Source organism: Aspergillus nidulans, chromosome II (genome assembly GCF_000011425.1).
Source record: "Aspergillus nidulans FGSC A4 chromosome II".
Lineage (NCBI taxonomy): Eukaryota > Fungi > Ascomycota > Eurotiomycetes > Eurotiales > Aspergillaceae > Aspergillus > Aspergillus nidulans.
In genome coordinates, this window is record NC_066258.1 from 3,769,837 (window position 1) to 3,787,437 (window position 17,601).

The window sequence follows — 17,601 nt, forward strand, 5'->3', positions numbered from 1 at the left end:
GTAAAACTGTAGCAGGTGAAATGAGAGAAAGTTTCCACGTTTTGTCTGACGTTATTTAGGGACTTTCCCGTCAGTAGCGAAGATGATACGTAAGAAAACGAGAAACCCTCGAGTATGTATCTGGACAACAGGGCTCAGGCTAAGGTACCACAGATGACAAGGAGCTCAGTGAATGTTATAAGCCTGCCAGAGAACGCCCTCCGCAAATTCCTCAGTCCAAATAAGAAACTATCAATCTCAAAGTCAATTTCTTGGAAAAGATTATCGAAGCAAATCCCTGGCGGCGACTCCCCGTCTAAAACTCGCGTACATACACCGACGCCCGCACTGGTACCACCTCTACCCTCGCCAGTGATAACACCAGCACCAACACCAGTACCAACACCGGCATCAACAGGGCGCGCCCACCCGCTTATCCTGCTGGCAAGCCTCTCAAAGGTCCGTACGCACTGCGACCCTTACGCACAGAGATGCTGATGCCTCCGCAGCGCAAGGAGAACAGCCTCCTAGCTTTCTGCAATCGAATTCGAAAGAGTTCCCGGCGTATCATGGCGGCAAGGAAACTCGCGCCGGCGATGTGCAGGAAGTACAATCGATACCACCAGGGGAGGAGGCCGATTGGATGGTCTGGTTCGATGGTTTCAATGAGGAGGGTGACGATCTGCAGGGCGGCTTCGAGGAGTCTGGCCACCCATTCCCTCAGGGCTGCGTCAAGTTGTAAGGCCGCGTCGCTGTATTTGTCTTGCTGCGGCTGCGACGAACCTGGCTGGCTTGATCTCGATGCAGGCATACTCCGCGTTGTAACTGCTGACTTGGATCTGGTTACCAAATTTTTCTGTCTGGTCAGGACCAGCCAACCACGGAGCGGCCCGCTTGTATGCCGATCAGTCCTGGAGCTGAGCTCAGTATAAAGACTGGCGCCCATAGCTATACTGGCCGGTATATTCAGTCCTTGATATTTTCTAATATCTAGCCATGGCAGCCACAGCGTGGCTGGTCCAAGGGCATTGGCGGCTTATCCTTCCTGGGGATCATGGTGGGCATTATCTGCGGTCTCGTCTACGCGATCTTGGACTACCACGGGCGATACGCGAGGCTGTTCAAAGCATCTATAGCTGAGTCGCGCCTCCCTCCGGCGGCTGAAGCTCGTCTTCCACCAGCAATCATCGGCGGGGTTGCGCTCCCAATCGGGATGTTTGCGTTCGCGTGGACGAACTACCCTAGCATCCACTGCTCGGTCAGCATTATCCTCTCCGCACCGTTCGAATTTGGATGCATGCTTGTCATTCCACTTATGACCTACCTCATCGACTCGTATACAATCTACGCAGCGTCAGTTCTCGCCGCGGCGGCGATCTTCCGGTCCATCATCGGCGCGGTCTTTTCGTTTTTCACCACGCAGGTGAACAGCATTCTACGGACCCCACTACGACCAGCGAGTCCACCCCATGCTGCGGAGGCAACTAGCACAGGTCGATGTCTTGCAGGAGACCAACAACATATCCACGAGCATTTCCGCGATTGTAACTTCAACCACACGAACGGCGTCGGTCTTCGATGGGCATGCACTGATTCATGCAGTGAGAGACCCATCTGCTCGCTCGTCCTGGTCTTGGTCTGATCCCGTAACAGGGGCGGTATTTCACTGGGTGAAGACGGATTTCCCCCTCGAGAGCACCGTCGATACTACAGTGAACGCCTGGGCCGGTGTTGATGCCGACGATGAATTGCGGGTCAAGCAGCGGTATAGTTGCGGACTTGAGTGCAGCTAAGACGTGGTATTCCTCGATGGCTTTGCGGCCGGCTTCTGGGAGTGAACGGCGTAGGGACTCCGAGGCTTCCGCTTCGGCGACGTAGCCAACTGCATTGACCACGGACAACGATAGTGACATCAGGCAGGTTGCACTGATGACACGTCAGTCGCAGAAGCGTCTTCGTACGCGCATGCTGCGGAATATGCTGTCTGACTGGCGTCTCCAAGTACCCCTTTGATACAGGAGAAGAGAATGAAGGAATCGAGGTCGCCCTGTAGATTCAACTGACTACGGAGGTTCCAGGTGCCGGCGACCTTGCTTTCAATTGTGGGCATTCCGGCGCGAGGACTCTGACTAGCACCATTGCAAGTGCTGTATGTAGGGCTAGGTGGCCCGTTATGTTGCTAACAAACGGCCCAGACAATCGCAAAATGCTTCGCCATCCAAGCTTAAGAAAACGGTAGCAACTGGCGTGTTCGGAGCACTTGCGACGGCATCCTCGGCTACTTAGGGCAGTGGGCACTTTCCACCGGCGGGCTCGTGCTCACCTGGGGTTCCAACTGTCGCATGGGGCGTGATGCCTATACCTGCAACACGTGGAACCCTGGGCACAAAAGCTACTCAGAGTACAAGATAGCGGCTCAAAGGTACCGAAGATAGGGGGGCCCTCTCACACCCCCTGGCAAATACGCCGCTCCCAACTCCCCACCATCAGAGCCAGAAACCCAACCCTCCTTCCAATGCCCCCCAAACCAAGCTCCATCGAAATTATCAACCTGGTCCCATTTCACTCTTTCCTTCCACACCAGATTCCCACAATCATCCAGGAAGACATGTAGCACCCCTCCACCCGGAGCTGTTTGCGCCTCGGCGTCTTCAATGAAGAGATGAGCTACCACACAATCAGCCTGGTAGAACCGGTATCTTCTAGCTACTTCCTCTCCCCTGCCCTGTGAAATCATTTGCTGCTCTCCATCAAGTATGCGCTGCTTGTCATCAGAATCAAACCATTCATCAAAGTGCTTCCGCAGCTCCCCCTCTGCAAATGCAAGCTGCCCTGTTGTTAACGAATTTGTCACCCGCTCCGGGAAGAGCTCAAGAATACGCGCTATATCCGCATTGTCAAATAGTTCTTTGTCGTCAAAGACTAGCGAGTCAGCGCTGATAGCTTGAGCATACTCTACATACTTATCCCAGAATGCTGCGCGGTCTTCATCTTCTACGTCGTAGCAGATGCGAACCCACATGCCCTCGTCGCCTGTGTACTCTGCATACCGGCGAAGAGAGTCCGGGCGCAGTGGGCGGAGAATTGTCTCAATTTCCGCCTGTGTTGGCTGAGCGGGCGCGTACGTTGCCAGCTCCCTTTTGGTGCGGTTTGAGTAGGGCTATGATTTCTATTAGAGGAGCTGTATTCATGTGAGAATACTGAATCAAGGACTAAACTTGTCTCCGAATTGCCCCGAGATTCAGCCACTGGCGGACGAGGCGTTTACGTTGCTGGTCAGGGAGTTCGTCTGGCGCGCCTGAGTAGGGTGTGTCCCATTGTTCCTGGAAGTATTTTATTAGTATCATTCACTTGATATGCGCGTCGCGAGTACGAACCAGAAGATATATATCAAGTGGTAGGTGTCCCCATTCCGGAATTGGAATTGGTGGTTCCGGCAATCCATCTGTGTAGATATGGGGAGGCATTGTGCTGATGGCCGAGGGGTAGCGGGCTAGAAGGGTATTAAGACCTCTCAACGGGCTCAGGAGCCTTCCGTTAATACGCTCAAACGGGGAGAAGGGAATTTGAGCCAAGTAACGTGACCTAGCCCGCGGAGCCAGTCTTTGAGAGTCTAGGTAGTTGTTGCAAGCCAACAGAATACTGTCAGAGTAATCAGTCCTTTTAAAGCCGGAAAAACTGCAAGCCGAGGCTACTCACAGGTTCAGGTCGGTGACTCATTCCGCGCTAAGCCACAAACGGCTAGCTAATCCCCCGAGGTCTTCCTACCTGCCTAATAAGGCAAGCGTAGAAAAGGGCGGCTTGCCAGCCGCGGGTGGCTGCCCGGTTTGCCTGGATAAGAGGAAGAAATAGACGCAGCGCCCTGGAAGGCTTTCAGAAGTCGTAAAGGCAGTTCCCATCAGCAATGTTAAAACTACGGTAAATCCAATTGTTCCTACATCTATAGACACCTACCAACACTCTGGCGCCATTTTACTATATCAGCAACGTCCTGAAGGCTCAGGATAGAGCCTGTTCCAATTCCGCATTATGCAGGCCTGCCAGCACGGTGTTGACCCAAATATCTTGAACTGCGGAGGGTATCTTGGCGCGAGGCGCGCGATGACTGGTTAAGGTAACGAGATGTTCCTCTTTCCGTCTTTTATCCTAGGCTTCGAACCTGGCCTTCAAAGACTGCGGTGGTGGAGGCTCTTCGAAAGCGTCCTTTTTGACCCACCGCAAGTACCAAAAAAGCGCAACATTCAGAGCTGATGCTCCACGGGAGTCGCGGTGCGAAATGTCTGGTTTCCGGTTGATCAAGGCTTCAAACAGGTGCGGTAGCTGAAAATAGCAGGATTCTCCGATCTCGTACTTGCCAACCATAGAGTCAAAGTATGCTGCATAGCTATCTACTAGAATGTTGAGGGGTGTTCTCCCGTTCTTGTCAACTGCGTTCACTGATGCGCCGCATTCGACGAGCTCATCTGCGGTTTCGGAACGTTGCGCGTCCGCCGCAATGTGCAGGGCAGTTTGGCCATTATTGTTCCGCGCTTCGACATTTGCCCCCATGCGCACCAGCTCCGCGATTTCTCCCAGGGCAGCCCATTCATCATTTGCTGCGTGGTGGAGCGCAGTATTGCCGTCGTGGTCTGGCAAGTTGATATCTGGTACGAAGGGAAGTAACTCGCGGAGAGTAGCAGCATTCGAAATCAGCGCTGCCATATGAAACGCATTCGCTCCATCCTCGCCGACACTACATGGATCTGCGCCAGCCACGAGCAGCATATGTGCGCCTGCGTCCTCCCTAGCGATCGCTGCGCAATGCAACGGACGTATTCACTAGATGATATGTGCCCTTCAATGATTGATACTCCAATATTGGGAGGCGTCCCTCATCTAGTGGCATTGCTGTGTATTTGATATGACCGTGCCTCGGCTGTACGTGTGGTCTGGGGTGACAGACAGCGCAGAACATCTCGCCACTTTTCTCGCTCTATAGAGGCCGAGGGGGGCTATCAACCTGTCTGCTAAGGTGGCTTTTAGACGCTGGCAAGTTCGGTAGATGAGCTGTGCTATTGGAACGGAAGATTGTGGTGGGTTGAGAAGGAGGCCGAGAAAGCGAAATAGCAACATGCTGGAGCTTCCAGCTCGCACCAGTCAGACCTACTCTGCGAAACTAAGGCGAATGCTTGAGATTTACAAGCTATTAAGAGTTCAAGCCTTCCTATTCTTCCATCACTGAATGAGGGCTGCTACTTTTGACAGCCTTAGGGTTTGGCTGAGGGATCGACTGAGGCGTGACAAAGACCTGCTAAACGTGGATAATTCTAAGATAGTGGCATTATATACTATATACAGGTGCTATGCAATGGATGAAACTAATTAAATGTGTGGCCATCATGTCTCGCGTGGACTGGTGACAAGTCTGTGCTCACCCGGTGAGTACTCAGGCAGAGCTGGCCGGTCCTGTTGAGCAGCCTGATAACTCGGCGGCATCAGCTCAACCTCAGAGACAGCCTTAAGTCGCTCTTTCTCTCTTCGCCGGTGGCGGATATAAAGTGGCATAAGGATGAAAAAAGTTATGCCGGCAATCGCGCTCCCAATGCCAATTCCAGCCTTTTCTGAAGCACTGAGGCCATGCGATTCTGATCCTTCCTCCTTGGCAAAGCACGAAATGCTTACGTTTTGAAATATTGCTTCTTCTATTGCATCGCAGTCAAGGGCCATGTCGGAGTAGATGCTTATGCCGCTAGAGGCCCGGCGCAAATTGGGTAGATTGACGCTGTCGAACGAAGTTTAGTCAGGGAATGTCGCTGACACCAAAACTGTGGGGATGTGGATCTTGCCTTGAGATATTCCCGAGCAATTGGAGGCTACCGACTCGATGTAGGGGAAGATCAATGGCAAGTGGGTCAAACGCTTCTACTTCCAATCTCATTTTTGTGTCGATCATCTCCGGTATAGAGAGGCTAACAGCAACCATTCAACTGTCAGCACAGCGGGCGATATCAGCGTCTAGCGTAACAAGAAGCAAGTACCTCGCAAAGTTGCCCTTTACTTTGAGGGTTCCAGAGACAGTATCAAGGCGAGGAAATGCAACGTTGAGCGGTGGTCCGCCGTCTGTTGTCAATTGAAAACCACGTGCAAGGCCCCATGCTGAGCTTTCCAAGTCTCCAATACTGGTTAACTCTGGCACGGCTAAGCTGTATCAGTCTTGGTTAGTATAGCTTCCATGCAAGGGCATGAGCTTGCAAAACCCACGTTGATATCCTTCCCCCCAGCTCTATATATGTCGCCGATTTGAGCGACAGGAGAAATAGCTCTAAGGATGAGACTGGTGATAGACTGCTACTGCAATCGTCCTTATTATAAATCCTAAGAGTCTGATTGACAGATTGTAATGAGTCAAGTCGTAAACTACGCCATATTTATCAGCTCCCGTAACCTCAAAAAGATCTAGTTCAACCGCAGCCGCCTACCTTGAGATGTTTCCAAAGATATACGCATACTTTGCATGCTGGAGTGACCTCAAATCCACATTGTAGGCGCAGTCCACATTAACCGAATGACCGACCATACTCAATTTCGGAGCCGAAATGTTTCTCAAATCATAGAGATACTGAAGATCCAGGCTGCCATCTATGTGCTCGAGATCCGGAAGAGAGATTGAGTTCACTGGGGATGTATCAAAGCGCCCTGTAGAGTGCCTATACTCATACATGTTTGAAGGGTCTGCGTACCATTGGATATCACCGCTGATGTTGCGGATGTTGGGTAGATAGAAAGAACCAGTGTAGTTGTTCGAGATTCGAATGCTACCATTTATGCTTGTACATTCGCTGGCAATAATATCAAGGGTGGATTGATTGGCGACGTAGTAGGCATAATCGTAACTATACAATGTCTCTGGGGTGCAAATCTGGGTCTTGGCTAGCAGTAGTTAGTAACTTTTGCAGACAAGTGCATGGATAGGGGAAAAACGATTCAAAAAAAAATAAGATCAATATACGAAACTTACTAGTTGTGATGAGGCCTAATAATATGGCAAGAAACAGCTTGCGGTTCTTGGAGGACCTCATACTGGGCAGTAAGGACTGATGTTTCCACGCACTGATCCAACAAGGAAAAGATAAACATGTATCGTGGAAGGGGTACGCCGCTCTTTTGTTAAGCACGGTCAACCCTGCCAAGACCCGGGGCGCCGATGCCCTAAAGCGGGGCATCAGCTTTAAACTAATCAGAGCTGGGCAGGAAGGGGACAATGCTCCAATTCTGACGCTATTCCTGGCCTAAGAGCTAGCTATGGTTACAGCGACTTCATAAGAGCCCCTTTTTCACCTTCTTTTTCCCTATCGCCCACTTCCACTTCCACCTACTTGCATGTGCATACACAAAAAAGCAATTAACTTACAAACCTACTGCAACTGGCAATAGAGTCTGTATATGCTTGATATGAATGCTGATATTATTGGGAAAATACCCCTAAGCCAAAAAGCGTCAAGTCTACCAGATTAGTCTTAGGCAGTCAATTTTCCAGGTTGACATATTATAATATCACTAAACGCCAACCAGGACCATATGCAATAGCTGCCCCATAGACATTTTATACCTGGTGTTCATATCACTATCGCCCAGCAAACTTCATGCTATCGTGTCAATAAGAACTTTTCGTACAATTACCAAGCCGCTTGTTTATTCAGAAATCCAATAGATAGGATGCGGAATTTCACCCCCAAATGTCCAACTGTTACCGTACGGACACTTCTTTCCTGCTCCAGCTGGCCCCGTGCACGACAAGCCTCTCATGGACGAAAGCCTCCGGCCACCATACATTCAGATGGAATCTTCGCATCTTCACATCCAGGCAATATGAACGCCAGGTATAAGAGAAACAAATCCAAGAAGGGAAAACATATCAGCTTTAACAATATAATAATGACCATTTAAGAACCCTGGTCTAACGGTAGCCCAATATTTGATCTTCTGCCCATCCCACCTCCGACTCTTCGATAACATCTTGCATTAATTGAGAAGGTAGAAACTTATGTACAGTAGTAACAAGCATTCTTATATAGCCCTCTATCTCTGCTGTAGCTAGGTTGCCAGTCTACGATGCTAGAATTTGTGATTCTAGGATTCATCAACTAAGAGCATTCTGAACCCAGCCTTAGTAGGACCAACAAATTTGTCTCTAGCAAATATGCTCCTGGTATTGATTTTCAACAAGGATAAACGGGCTACCAGCACAAATAGCTCTGTACATCAGTGCTGCTGGGATCCAACAACGTATATCCTCAACCATTCCGCCCTTGACAGGTTGCCATCTGAGGCTCAGGCCTGTGCTTTTATGGATATCATTCTAGAAAATACCTGATTGTACAATGTATCTTACCCTGTAGGCTTTATCATCACCTTTCTTATAGACACCAAATATCCTTTCCCCTAAACCAGATAGGAGGCGCGAATGCATTGAAGGGGATGTTCACTAAGGAATGGTTAAATCTAGGCGTGCGCTGAAGGCGCTAGTACTTCAGGCTGCACAAAATCAACAGACCCGAAGAAGGTCTCAGTCTATGGCAATCCATACGGGATAATATAGCTGACGTTGTAATACCAACCGCCAGGCTTCATCCGGCGCTGTGGAGTCTATTTCTGTCTCCTTCCTCCCTCCCCCCCTCTGACACACATACTGTATCTAATAAATGAACTTGCTGATGCAAGGTACTTCTGTGGTAGAGTTGTATATTCATGCCATGGTCATAAACCCAACTGTCAACACAGGTCACATCATACTAATTGCATGTACACAAGAACTATGTGTCATTTCGTTTTTTGTGGCTCAGCGGTCTCAATCAGGGTAATGTTTAATATATACATTTTTATACCAAAGCCTCCTGCCCATCCACATGGGAACGGGTCACTGAATACAAACCCAGACAACCCATTCTACTGTAGACATTGCAGATTCTATCCGTACTTGAACGCCATGGCCCAAGGCCAAGAAAGCGACCATTGATAGTGTAGTAACACCCCACAAGAAAGTTACCATGGACCTTATTGTCTTCATCACCGATTATATCGAATTTGACTTGTTGTAAGAACGGTTGGAGGACATAAGATGTGACCCCTGGACGGATGCTTGGATCTTGCATGTCTAGCATGATGCGCGTCCATTCTTCTGGGGAAAGATCCGCGCCCAGTAAGTGACCTCTTCCACGGCTCTGGCGGGCGGCTTTCAAGATATAGTCGTTCTTGCTCACTTCACCTTGAATCTGTCTTCCGACCCAATACTTCAGTTCGAGGGATCCGGGCAGGAGAGTAGGTACTATGCCTTGCTGGAGAGCCCGGCCTTGACCTGGAGTGAGGATATGGTGCTCGGCCACGAGAGAATTGATTTCTTGCAATATAATACCTAGAAATCGCTCGTCGTTCACCAGTAAGGAAGCCCGAAGATCATTCACGGCCACAGTCGCCAGCTGCCGGAGCATGTCTTGCGAAAGCAGAGTGAACTCGTCCGGAAACAGGGTCACGACCACCTGATGTATTTTTTCACATGCGACCTGGTCTCGGCAATAGAGCGAATACCCTGTAGCAGACGACTCATCATGCTTTAACTCTACATTGTTCACGTTCACGAACCGCGGACGTATACCCGTCCTCAGTTCCACCAAGCGCACCAATTCCTGTCGCTGGAGTTCGTCTCGTCCTCGAAGGATATGAATCGGTAGGTGTGTATGGAGTAAACTAAAAAAGCTGTCTATCCAATCGTCGTAGTCGCCTGCGGGCTGCAGAACTGAGCTGGGTCCCATCAATTGGCGCATTTGACGATGTTTATGTGCGCTGAGAACTATCACATTATCGGGTGTACGGCTATTGATCTCGCAGATCTGAAAGCCAGGGCCGTTAGCACAGCTATTCTCGGTGACTAGGAAATCAGGTCTCCAGTTTCCTAGCCTGTCCTGGAATTCTGGAAACATTTGATTCCGGCTTTGCTCGTCTATCCACTGCCATATTGGTTAATATGGCCGTCCCCTAGTTCAGAGCTATGGCACACTGTCACCTACCTGTAGCACTTCCTCCACATGCTTTTCCAAAGGCAGCCTAGCCGGGAAGTCTGCATCAGTATCGGTCCACCATCGATCTACTATATTGACGACAGCTTTGACAAGTGCGTCGTGGGTATGTCTCATACGCACGAGAAAACTTTTATCGGTCAAGATTGGATGCGGGGAAAGGGTCTCTTCCTTTGGGCTGTACCCAGGTTGATGCATTAACGGGATTAATCTTCGGTAGGCTTCTACCTCGCTGCTTCGATCTCTTCTTTTGGCGTCAATCGCTGGCACTGGTCGGCCAATCGCATCTGTGACTGACCAGCAAATTTGCCGATGGTTGGGCGTGTTATCGAGACTTCTCATTTTGTGGATTGTCGGACACTGTCGCGGGCTCGGTGGATAGTAATATGAAGGAGAAACGTCAGGAACGTAGTTTCCATATATTTGGCTAAGGGAACCGCTTATATCCGTACACAAAGGTATGTGAGGCGTCGAGAGTTCACGGAAAAAACCTCAGGTCTCGCTGGCATTACCACTGATCTCCGATAGCACCGTAGCATCCGATTCTCCAGCCATAAAATTCCAGTCGAACGGTTAGACCCACCGAACTGTAGTCCGTTACAGTGTCATCGGCTTGAATTTGTATATCATGATATTCCCAAGCGCCAAGTCGAGACGTCATTGATTTTCTTCTCCTAGATAGTGACCATCTTCAGCTAGAGACACCATCAACGAGCGAGGGCAATCCGGCAAATAAGGCTTAGCAGAACGGCCAATAAATTTCGCTCCTAGGCAAATTCACTTTTTACCATTTCTGCCCGTTTTTTGCCCGGTCACCAACTCTCATCCAGTATGAGTACTAATGATCCCATGCCCCAGATCTGTCTGGAGGCATCGAGGAAAGCCGGCATTCCTTCGCTAGCAACTAGTGCATCTTACGAAGATAGGGTGCGCAGCGGTAATGCCTTTTCGTCGACCTTCCTTCGGTATCTAGGAGGGGAGCACCTACTTCCATACTTCTTGAGATTTATGTGTCCGCACCCAGTACTGGTTCCCGACACTTTCATGGCCAATCTGAAGGAGTTCCATGTCGCACTTACTGCTGCCTTGACAAATATCGTGCAAAGATGGGTAATAGATGAGGAGGCGGACTTACCGTCGCGGATGCCTCTGGAACCACATGAGGAGGACATTCTCAGGGTACGATCTTTGCTTTGCTTTTCCCACCTGTGGGTTTTAGTAACCCTGACAATCCTGGAGTAGTGGATACACAAAATCACTGAAGACAAGCTATTCCCCGCGTATGACGGTCGTCAAGGCAATTGGCGACCAGACTTCTTGCTTCCAGCCAACGAAACAGGCGGGTTCAGAGTTTGCGAAATCAATGCTCGGTTCACATCCAACGGGCTGGATTTGAACGCGCGGGTGAATAGGGCCATGGATAATTCGGAAAACAAGCCCCCTTATCTTGATGTGGAAGGCAACCCAGACCATATGATGGACCGACTCAAAGCTCTGTTTCATCCGGGATGGCCTCTTCGATTTGTCCACAATAGAGAACACAACCCGATGATCGAGGCTCTGATGAGAGACTTAGGGAATATGAAGCCGCGCCTGCTGACGCCGGATGATCTACATCTTGTGGCTGACAAAACCTCGCCGACAGGGTATAGACTACAGTGCGTGAGAGAGCCAGGCTCGTCGGCCGACCATGACAATGAAACCGTGGAGGATATTCACCAAGTAGCGCTCCGGCTGTTTCTTGACGAGCTCGCCGCACTTCCTCCGGAAATGCAGCGGCAGCTGGCGTTCCTGAGCTGCAATGACATCCGGTCCATGCTATTAATTCACGACAAGCGAATCCTTGGGATTCTGCTCCAGGAATTGAATGACCTAGTCGTGAAGCACAATGTCTTGACTTCCCGACAGGCTGACCTGCTCCGGAAAGGCGTTGTCTTCACCATCATCCCCGGATCGAAGGAGCTAGATCAGCTCATTGATTCGTACTATAAAGGCAAGGTATCCAAGAAAGACTTTATTCTGAAACCTATTCGATCTGGTCGGGGGGAAGGGATTCTCCTCGGTGGAGATCTGAGTACAGTCAAGTGGGAGGCAATCCTCTCCGACATGAAGAGCGCCGCGTTGGCCCCTAGTCGAGCGCAGTATATCATCCAGCCGTTTGTGGAACAGCTTGAAGCGGATACGTTCTTAGATGAGGAAGCTGGGGTTCAGCGGACTCGCCGTGTTGGCACGTATCACAGTATGCATGGACAGTTTGTGTCATTGGGGGTGTGGAGAGTTGGGATCTCAAAGAGTCGAACGATCAATATGACTACGGGCGGTGCTTGGAAATTGGGTAGTATGGTAAGAAAAATGAACTAGATAGGTTAGTTCTGCAGGAGCGAGGTATGCAATACTGAAATTCCTTCTTTGGGTCAGTTTTGATAAGCAGCAAGGACGATGTTAGCTGCTTGCTTTGTGACTGACACAGCATCAGTACAGAGTGTGTGTGTATGTGTGTGTGTGTGTGTGTGTGTGTATTCATACCCTGGCCCCTCGCCTAGGCGATATGCAGGATACCACTATCTAGTCCTTGTATGTGTCTATGTACAGTGAACCATTACTTTCCGACGAATTTAGGGCTCTGTCATGGCCTGTGGTGGCCAATGCCTGGTGTTCTGTTCAGCAGCCCTGTGGCGCGCGGCTATGGAACCTCTATAATGCCTCTGCAAAGTCCAGTACTGTACCTAAGATACTACTATCTTATATATTATCCTGCTTACCTTTCTTACCTAGAGATCCTCCTCCCAGCATGCCTGAAATATTATTAAATATAGTCCCTATCTTTCTCTGTAGCTTTTATTGTAGATCCTTTAGTTTTGGGTAGTTAATTAAGACATGAACAACTATTTCTGCAGTTTATATTTATACTTATTATCTTCTCTAAACTTATATAATTTACTATATATTGCTAGCCAGGAATAGCCAGTTCAGAGTTAGATAAGTAGATAGGCTTAATTTCAGGGAAGAGAGCTATATATTCTCTGGGTATAGATTAAGGGTAGGTCTTTGTTAATCTAACAGAGGTAGCTACCTTTTTTAGATATCTTCTATTTATACTCCTATTCTTTCTAGATCCTGTTGCAGATGAACCCTTTTCTTATAATAGAAGATATTAAAATAGGTATTTATTATCTAGGCTAACTACTTCTTTAGCCAGCTTATCTACTACTTTGTTCCCAGGGTTACTATAGTATCTAGGGACTTATTAGAGGTAGAGGGGAATCCCCTATATCTTTAATTTATTAGCTGACTAGGTAATGGCCTGTATAATCTTTTATCCTGACTTATTTTCTTTATTTGCTATAGCTTGTAGTACTAATATACTATTACTAAGGATAGTTGCTGGTTAATATCCAGTATCTGGGGGGCCCTAGTCCTTTATAGATACCTAATAGACTAAGCTTATGGCATAGTATATTGCTATTAGTTCAGTTATATACTGACCAGTACTCTATTAAGCTAATATAGACTTTCTAGTATTAGGTAATATTCTGATTCTGATCCAGGGCTACCGCCGCAGCACTAAGAAGGTTATATTGACCTAATATATCAGAGAAAACTGCAATCCTATCCTCTTTCTGTCTTGCAGAAGCTCTGGCTTTGGCTTTGTCATGGTCTGGTTTAATATCAATTTTCACAAATGCTGGTATCTGCCATGGTGGTTATGGCCTTGGGTCGATGGTTTCCAGGGCCTGTAGTCAGGCAAGGTCTATTGTCTTTAGGGTTTCTGCCAGAGGGAATTAGGACCTAGTTTTTATATAATTGCTGCATGTTCTCGCGCGTTCTAGTACTCCTTTGCCTGGGTGGTCCTTTGGCAGTGTGCTAAGGCAGGCTGCTACCAATTGCGCACATTGTTTAAGTTGTAGATGGGTTGGTAGGATGTGGGATTTGATTAGACTTGTTAAACCACGGGTTGGGGCGGGTTTTCAGGCCTAGCTGATCCGCCCACGCGGGTTTTGGGGTGGGTTACCTTCACAGTAAACCGCCCATGGGTTTAGCAAATAATTCTAACCCAACCTAAATAACCCAAAATAACCCAGCTATGCATATCATTACTCTAATAAGCAGTGATCTACATAGTTAATAAAATACTGTATTTAAATACTGTATTATAACTATCTAAGTAAGAAAATATAATCTAAATACAGTAATATACCTATTCAGATATCTTGGCAACCCAGCGGGTTGCTCCGCCGGGCTTTGGGGCAGCCAAAAATATCCAAAACCCAATAGATAATTAGAAGGTCTAACCCAACCCATTTCTTGGCGGGTCGGGGCGGGTTGGGGCGGGTTTCGTGGGTTGGGTTTAACAAATCTAGATTTGATTTCCAAGGCCATAGTTGATATAGTCTTGAAGGCAGAGAGAGTGTAAATAAGGGCAGTTTGCTAGACTGTTCCTAGTATTCTTAGGTATATCTTATCCTTTAATAGGTTGTGCCAGACTGTAGATGCATAATCTATAATAGGTATTATACAGGCTTGATAGAGCTGCCTTATTTGTTCTGGGCAGAGATATCTCAGACCTCCAAGCATAATATTAACCTAGGTTGCCTGTTTAACTGCTTGTTGAACATGTTCTTTCTATTATATCTCTTTATCAAAGACCACCCCCAGAAGCTTTGCTGTGTTGGTTGGTGTAATTATCTTTCTAATTATAGTAATCTGCCCTGTTTCATGTTGCTTTTTGGACCTAGTTAGGTATATAAGTTCTGTTTTCTCTGCAGCAAATAATAATCTAGTCTTCCAGGCCCATGATTCTATACAGGGGATATCTTCCTCTTAGATCTTCTTAATATTGTCTTCGGCCGTCGGCCCTGCTTACTATCAGAAGTAGTTATTAATAAATGCAGAAGAACCCCATGGTAATTTACTGGCTGGTTAACCGGGTCAGAGTTGAAAAATCTAAACAAGATAGGAGACAATGGGGACCCTTGAGCAAGGCCTGCATTTCCTAGAGGGGCAACCTCTGTCTGAAAGTTATCAAAGGTAATACTGGTATACTGGTTCTCCATGAAGCTGCTGATCTACTTTCTGGCTACTATCAGGATCCCTTTGGCCTACAGGCGGGCATTAAGGCTTGCTTCCTTCACCCCATTAAAAGCTCCTTTAAGGTCGAATGCAATAAGTATCACCACTTTGGATCAAAGCCATGCTTAATCAATGGTATTCCCTAGTATAAGAAGTACCTGTTCTGTGTTATACCCTGGTCTGCCTTAAATTGTGTATTAGGGAGTAGCTTGTAGGTATTGGCCCAGAATATTAGTCTCTAAACCATGACTGCTTCTAGTAGCTTGCCTAGTATATTTAGCAAAGAGATAGGTTGGTATGCTCCGGGTACTGCATAGTCTAGTTTACTAGGTTTCCTTAGGACCACAATCCATGCCTGCTTCTACTGCACTGGGTAGTGACCCAGCTCAATTAATTTTGTAAAGAGGTAGGTGATATTTGTTAAGAGGTATATCTATAGGTATTTCTATATCAAGGTCAGGATCTTATCTCTCCTGGGGCTGTTGTTCCTTTGGCAGCCTTAAGCAATCTGTATATCTCTAGCTCCGTGATTGGCTCCCAGGTAATCTTATAGGGGTGTTATGATCTCTTCTTCTTCAGCTTCAGCCATCTTGGGAAAGAAGGCTTCTAGGAAGGCCTTGGCTTTCTTATTATTTTCAGTGCCTTCCCTTGTCCTGATTTTTAATATAGGGATATTTATGTAGGGGTCTCAGGGGTGCATATAAGTTACTGCTTTCCAGAGGTAGCCTTCCTGGGCCTTGTCTAGGAACTCTTTTTAATAGGTGGTCTTGACTTTCTTAATAGTTCTTATCTATTCGCGCCGTTTCAGACGCATATTATTAAAGAGATTGATGGTAATAGAGTAGCTACAACCTAGGGTAGTACAGCTGCTCTGCCATCTCCTTTGTGCTTGGTTTACAGTAACCTGCTGGGTTTTAAGCTCTGGGGTGAACCATTATTTTGAGTAGGATAATAGTCTTTGTAATGAACATGTTGGTCAAGCACTGTTATTGTTGTCCTAACCAACCAGTTGACTTCTTAGTCAAGCTCCGTCGTGGAGTGAATTGTAGGTAGTTGGCCTAGGTGGCCTGCTAGCTTGTGGCCAATCCTAGGCTAATCTACTTGGCTGTATTCTCTCTTTAGTTTTAGATTTTTATTGTACTTTGGCCGTAGGTCCCACTCAGAGTAGGTTCCATGATGGTCAGATCCATAGTTATCATGGTAGAGTTGGCATTTGATAAGTTTGTGGGTTTATTGGTAAGTGTTAAGTCCAGGACAGACGCCTTCCCTGGGTAGCTTGGTAACTAATATATTAGTATGCCTTGGGGTAGGTACTATTAGAGCTGGTATATCTGGAAGAAGTTGATCAGCTGTTGCCGTATCCGTCATATCTGCTGGCCCATCCCAGGCACGGCATCGACTGGCTCCTGCCTGATCCAGAAGAGGAAAGCGGTTGGGCGTCGGGCAGAATAATAAATGATATCATTAGCGATAGCTTCAAGACAACTTCAAACAATCAATCATACTTCAATCAATCAATCAGACTCTTTGCATAATTGCAACATCAGCTCCTCTGCTTGAGTAGTAAAGGCATAGTTAACTAGGTAGTAGCTCTATACTGGGTAATATTGGTTGAAATCTCTGCCTAGGATCAGACTTGTTGGCTTGTCAGAGCCTTGGGAATGTTGTATAATGGTGTTCTTGATCTTGTTTAGCATGGGTTCAGCTGAGGTGGTGTAGGTTGTTTTGTGTATATCTAATAGTAGGATATAGACTGTGAAGATAAGGTATTATATCTCTGCAGTTTATAGCTTGATAGCTACTAGGTCCAGGTAGTTGCAGTGGACTTGATAGTGTGACAAGGTTGAGATTCTTTTGTTTATATATATCAGGCTTCGGAATTGAGCCGAATTATTGGGGTATGTTGGCTGGTAGAGTTGCCATGTACTATAGTTGACATGTATATAGTATGCAGTTATTGGTAGTTCTTAGATTAAGAGTAGATCAAGGCTCTGGCTTTGATAGTTGTTGATAAGGGCTTCTATTCCTGCCCTTGATTTCCAGATGTTTAGCTGTAGTAGGCGTAGGTTTGGTGTTGTTATTAAGAGGAGCATGGATTAAGTAGTGTTGGGCACCTCCAGTCCCTTGTAGGATGTTCCCTATTGTAGTCTGCGCACCTTAGTCTAATACCTGGGGGGCAGTGGCACTGGTCATGCTGGCTGCTGCAGTGGCCATACTTCACCTGTTCTTTCCATGACTAGGCTAGGTAGCTAAATCTCTGGCAGCAGTGGCATCTTTTCAGTTCAACTTTTTGGGGTCTATACTGCCAATATATCTTTGTCCAACTAGGAGGCTATTGCTGATGATCAATTCTGCTGCTTCAGGTATATTAAGCTAAATCCCTATAGATGCAGACCTTCCTAGTAGTCTGTCTTTCTTCAACCATGCAATGTCCTTAATCTGAAATCCCTTCTCTGCCAGATTATTCTCCCCTATAATCTTCTTAATTGCCTCTTGCTTT

At 47.4% G+C, this 17,601-nt stretch overlaps 4 protein-coding genes and 1 pseudogene across 5 annotated transcripts, besides 1 other annotated feature; 1 reads left to right on the forward strand and 4 right to left on the reverse strand.

The window, feature by feature from the left end:
• Positions 1–17,601: part of a sequence feature (contig 1.60 475..68571(-1)) that runs on past both edges of the window.
• ANIA_10427 (uncharacterized protein) lies at positions 135–925 on the reverse strand (the record flags this gene model as incomplete). Its single annotated transcript, XM_050611512.1, has 2 exons — positions 135–449; positions 659–925. The coding sequence occupies 2 exons, from the start codon at positions 923–925 to the stop codon at positions 135–137; spliced, it is 582 nt and encodes a 193-aa protein (XP_050467535.1).
• On the reverse strand, positions 2,037–3,446 carry ANIA_10425 (annotated as a pseudogene). Its single transcript has 3 exons — positions 3,357–3,446; positions 3,198–3,302; positions 2,037–3,139 (listed from the first exon to the last, which is right to left on the reverse strand). Coding segments are annotated over exons 1-3 (1,298 nt in total).
• Positions 4,126–7,037, reverse strand: ANIA_03541 (ankyrin repeat domain-containing protein; the record flags this gene model as incomplete). Its single annotated transcript, XM_656053.1, has 6 exons — positions 4,126–4,772; positions 5,126–5,161; positions 5,394–5,740; positions 5,997–6,161; positions 6,438–6,888; positions 6,977–7,037. 6 exons carry the CDS (start codon positions 7,035–7,037, stop codon positions 4,126–4,128), a joined length of 1,707 nt encoding a protein of 568 aa, XP_661145.1.
• On the reverse strand, positions 8,838–10,373 carry ANIA_03540 (uncharacterized protein; the record flags this gene model as incomplete). Its single annotated transcript, XM_656052.1, has 2 exons — positions 8,838–9,962; positions 10,023–10,373. The coding sequence occupies 2 exons, from the start codon at positions 10,371–10,373 to the stop codon at positions 8,838–8,840; spliced, it is 1,476 nt and encodes a 491-aa protein (XP_661144.1).
• ANIA_03539 (uncharacterized protein) lies at positions 10,748–12,685 on the forward strand. The gene is made up of 2 exons (XM_050611513.1): positions 10,748–11,210; positions 11,274–12,685. Exons 1-2 carry the CDS (start codon positions 10,863–10,865, stop codon positions 12,390–12,392), a joined length of 1,467 nt encoding a protein of 488 aa, XP_050467536.1. The 5' UTR covers positions 10,748–10,862; the 3' UTR covers positions 12,393–12,685.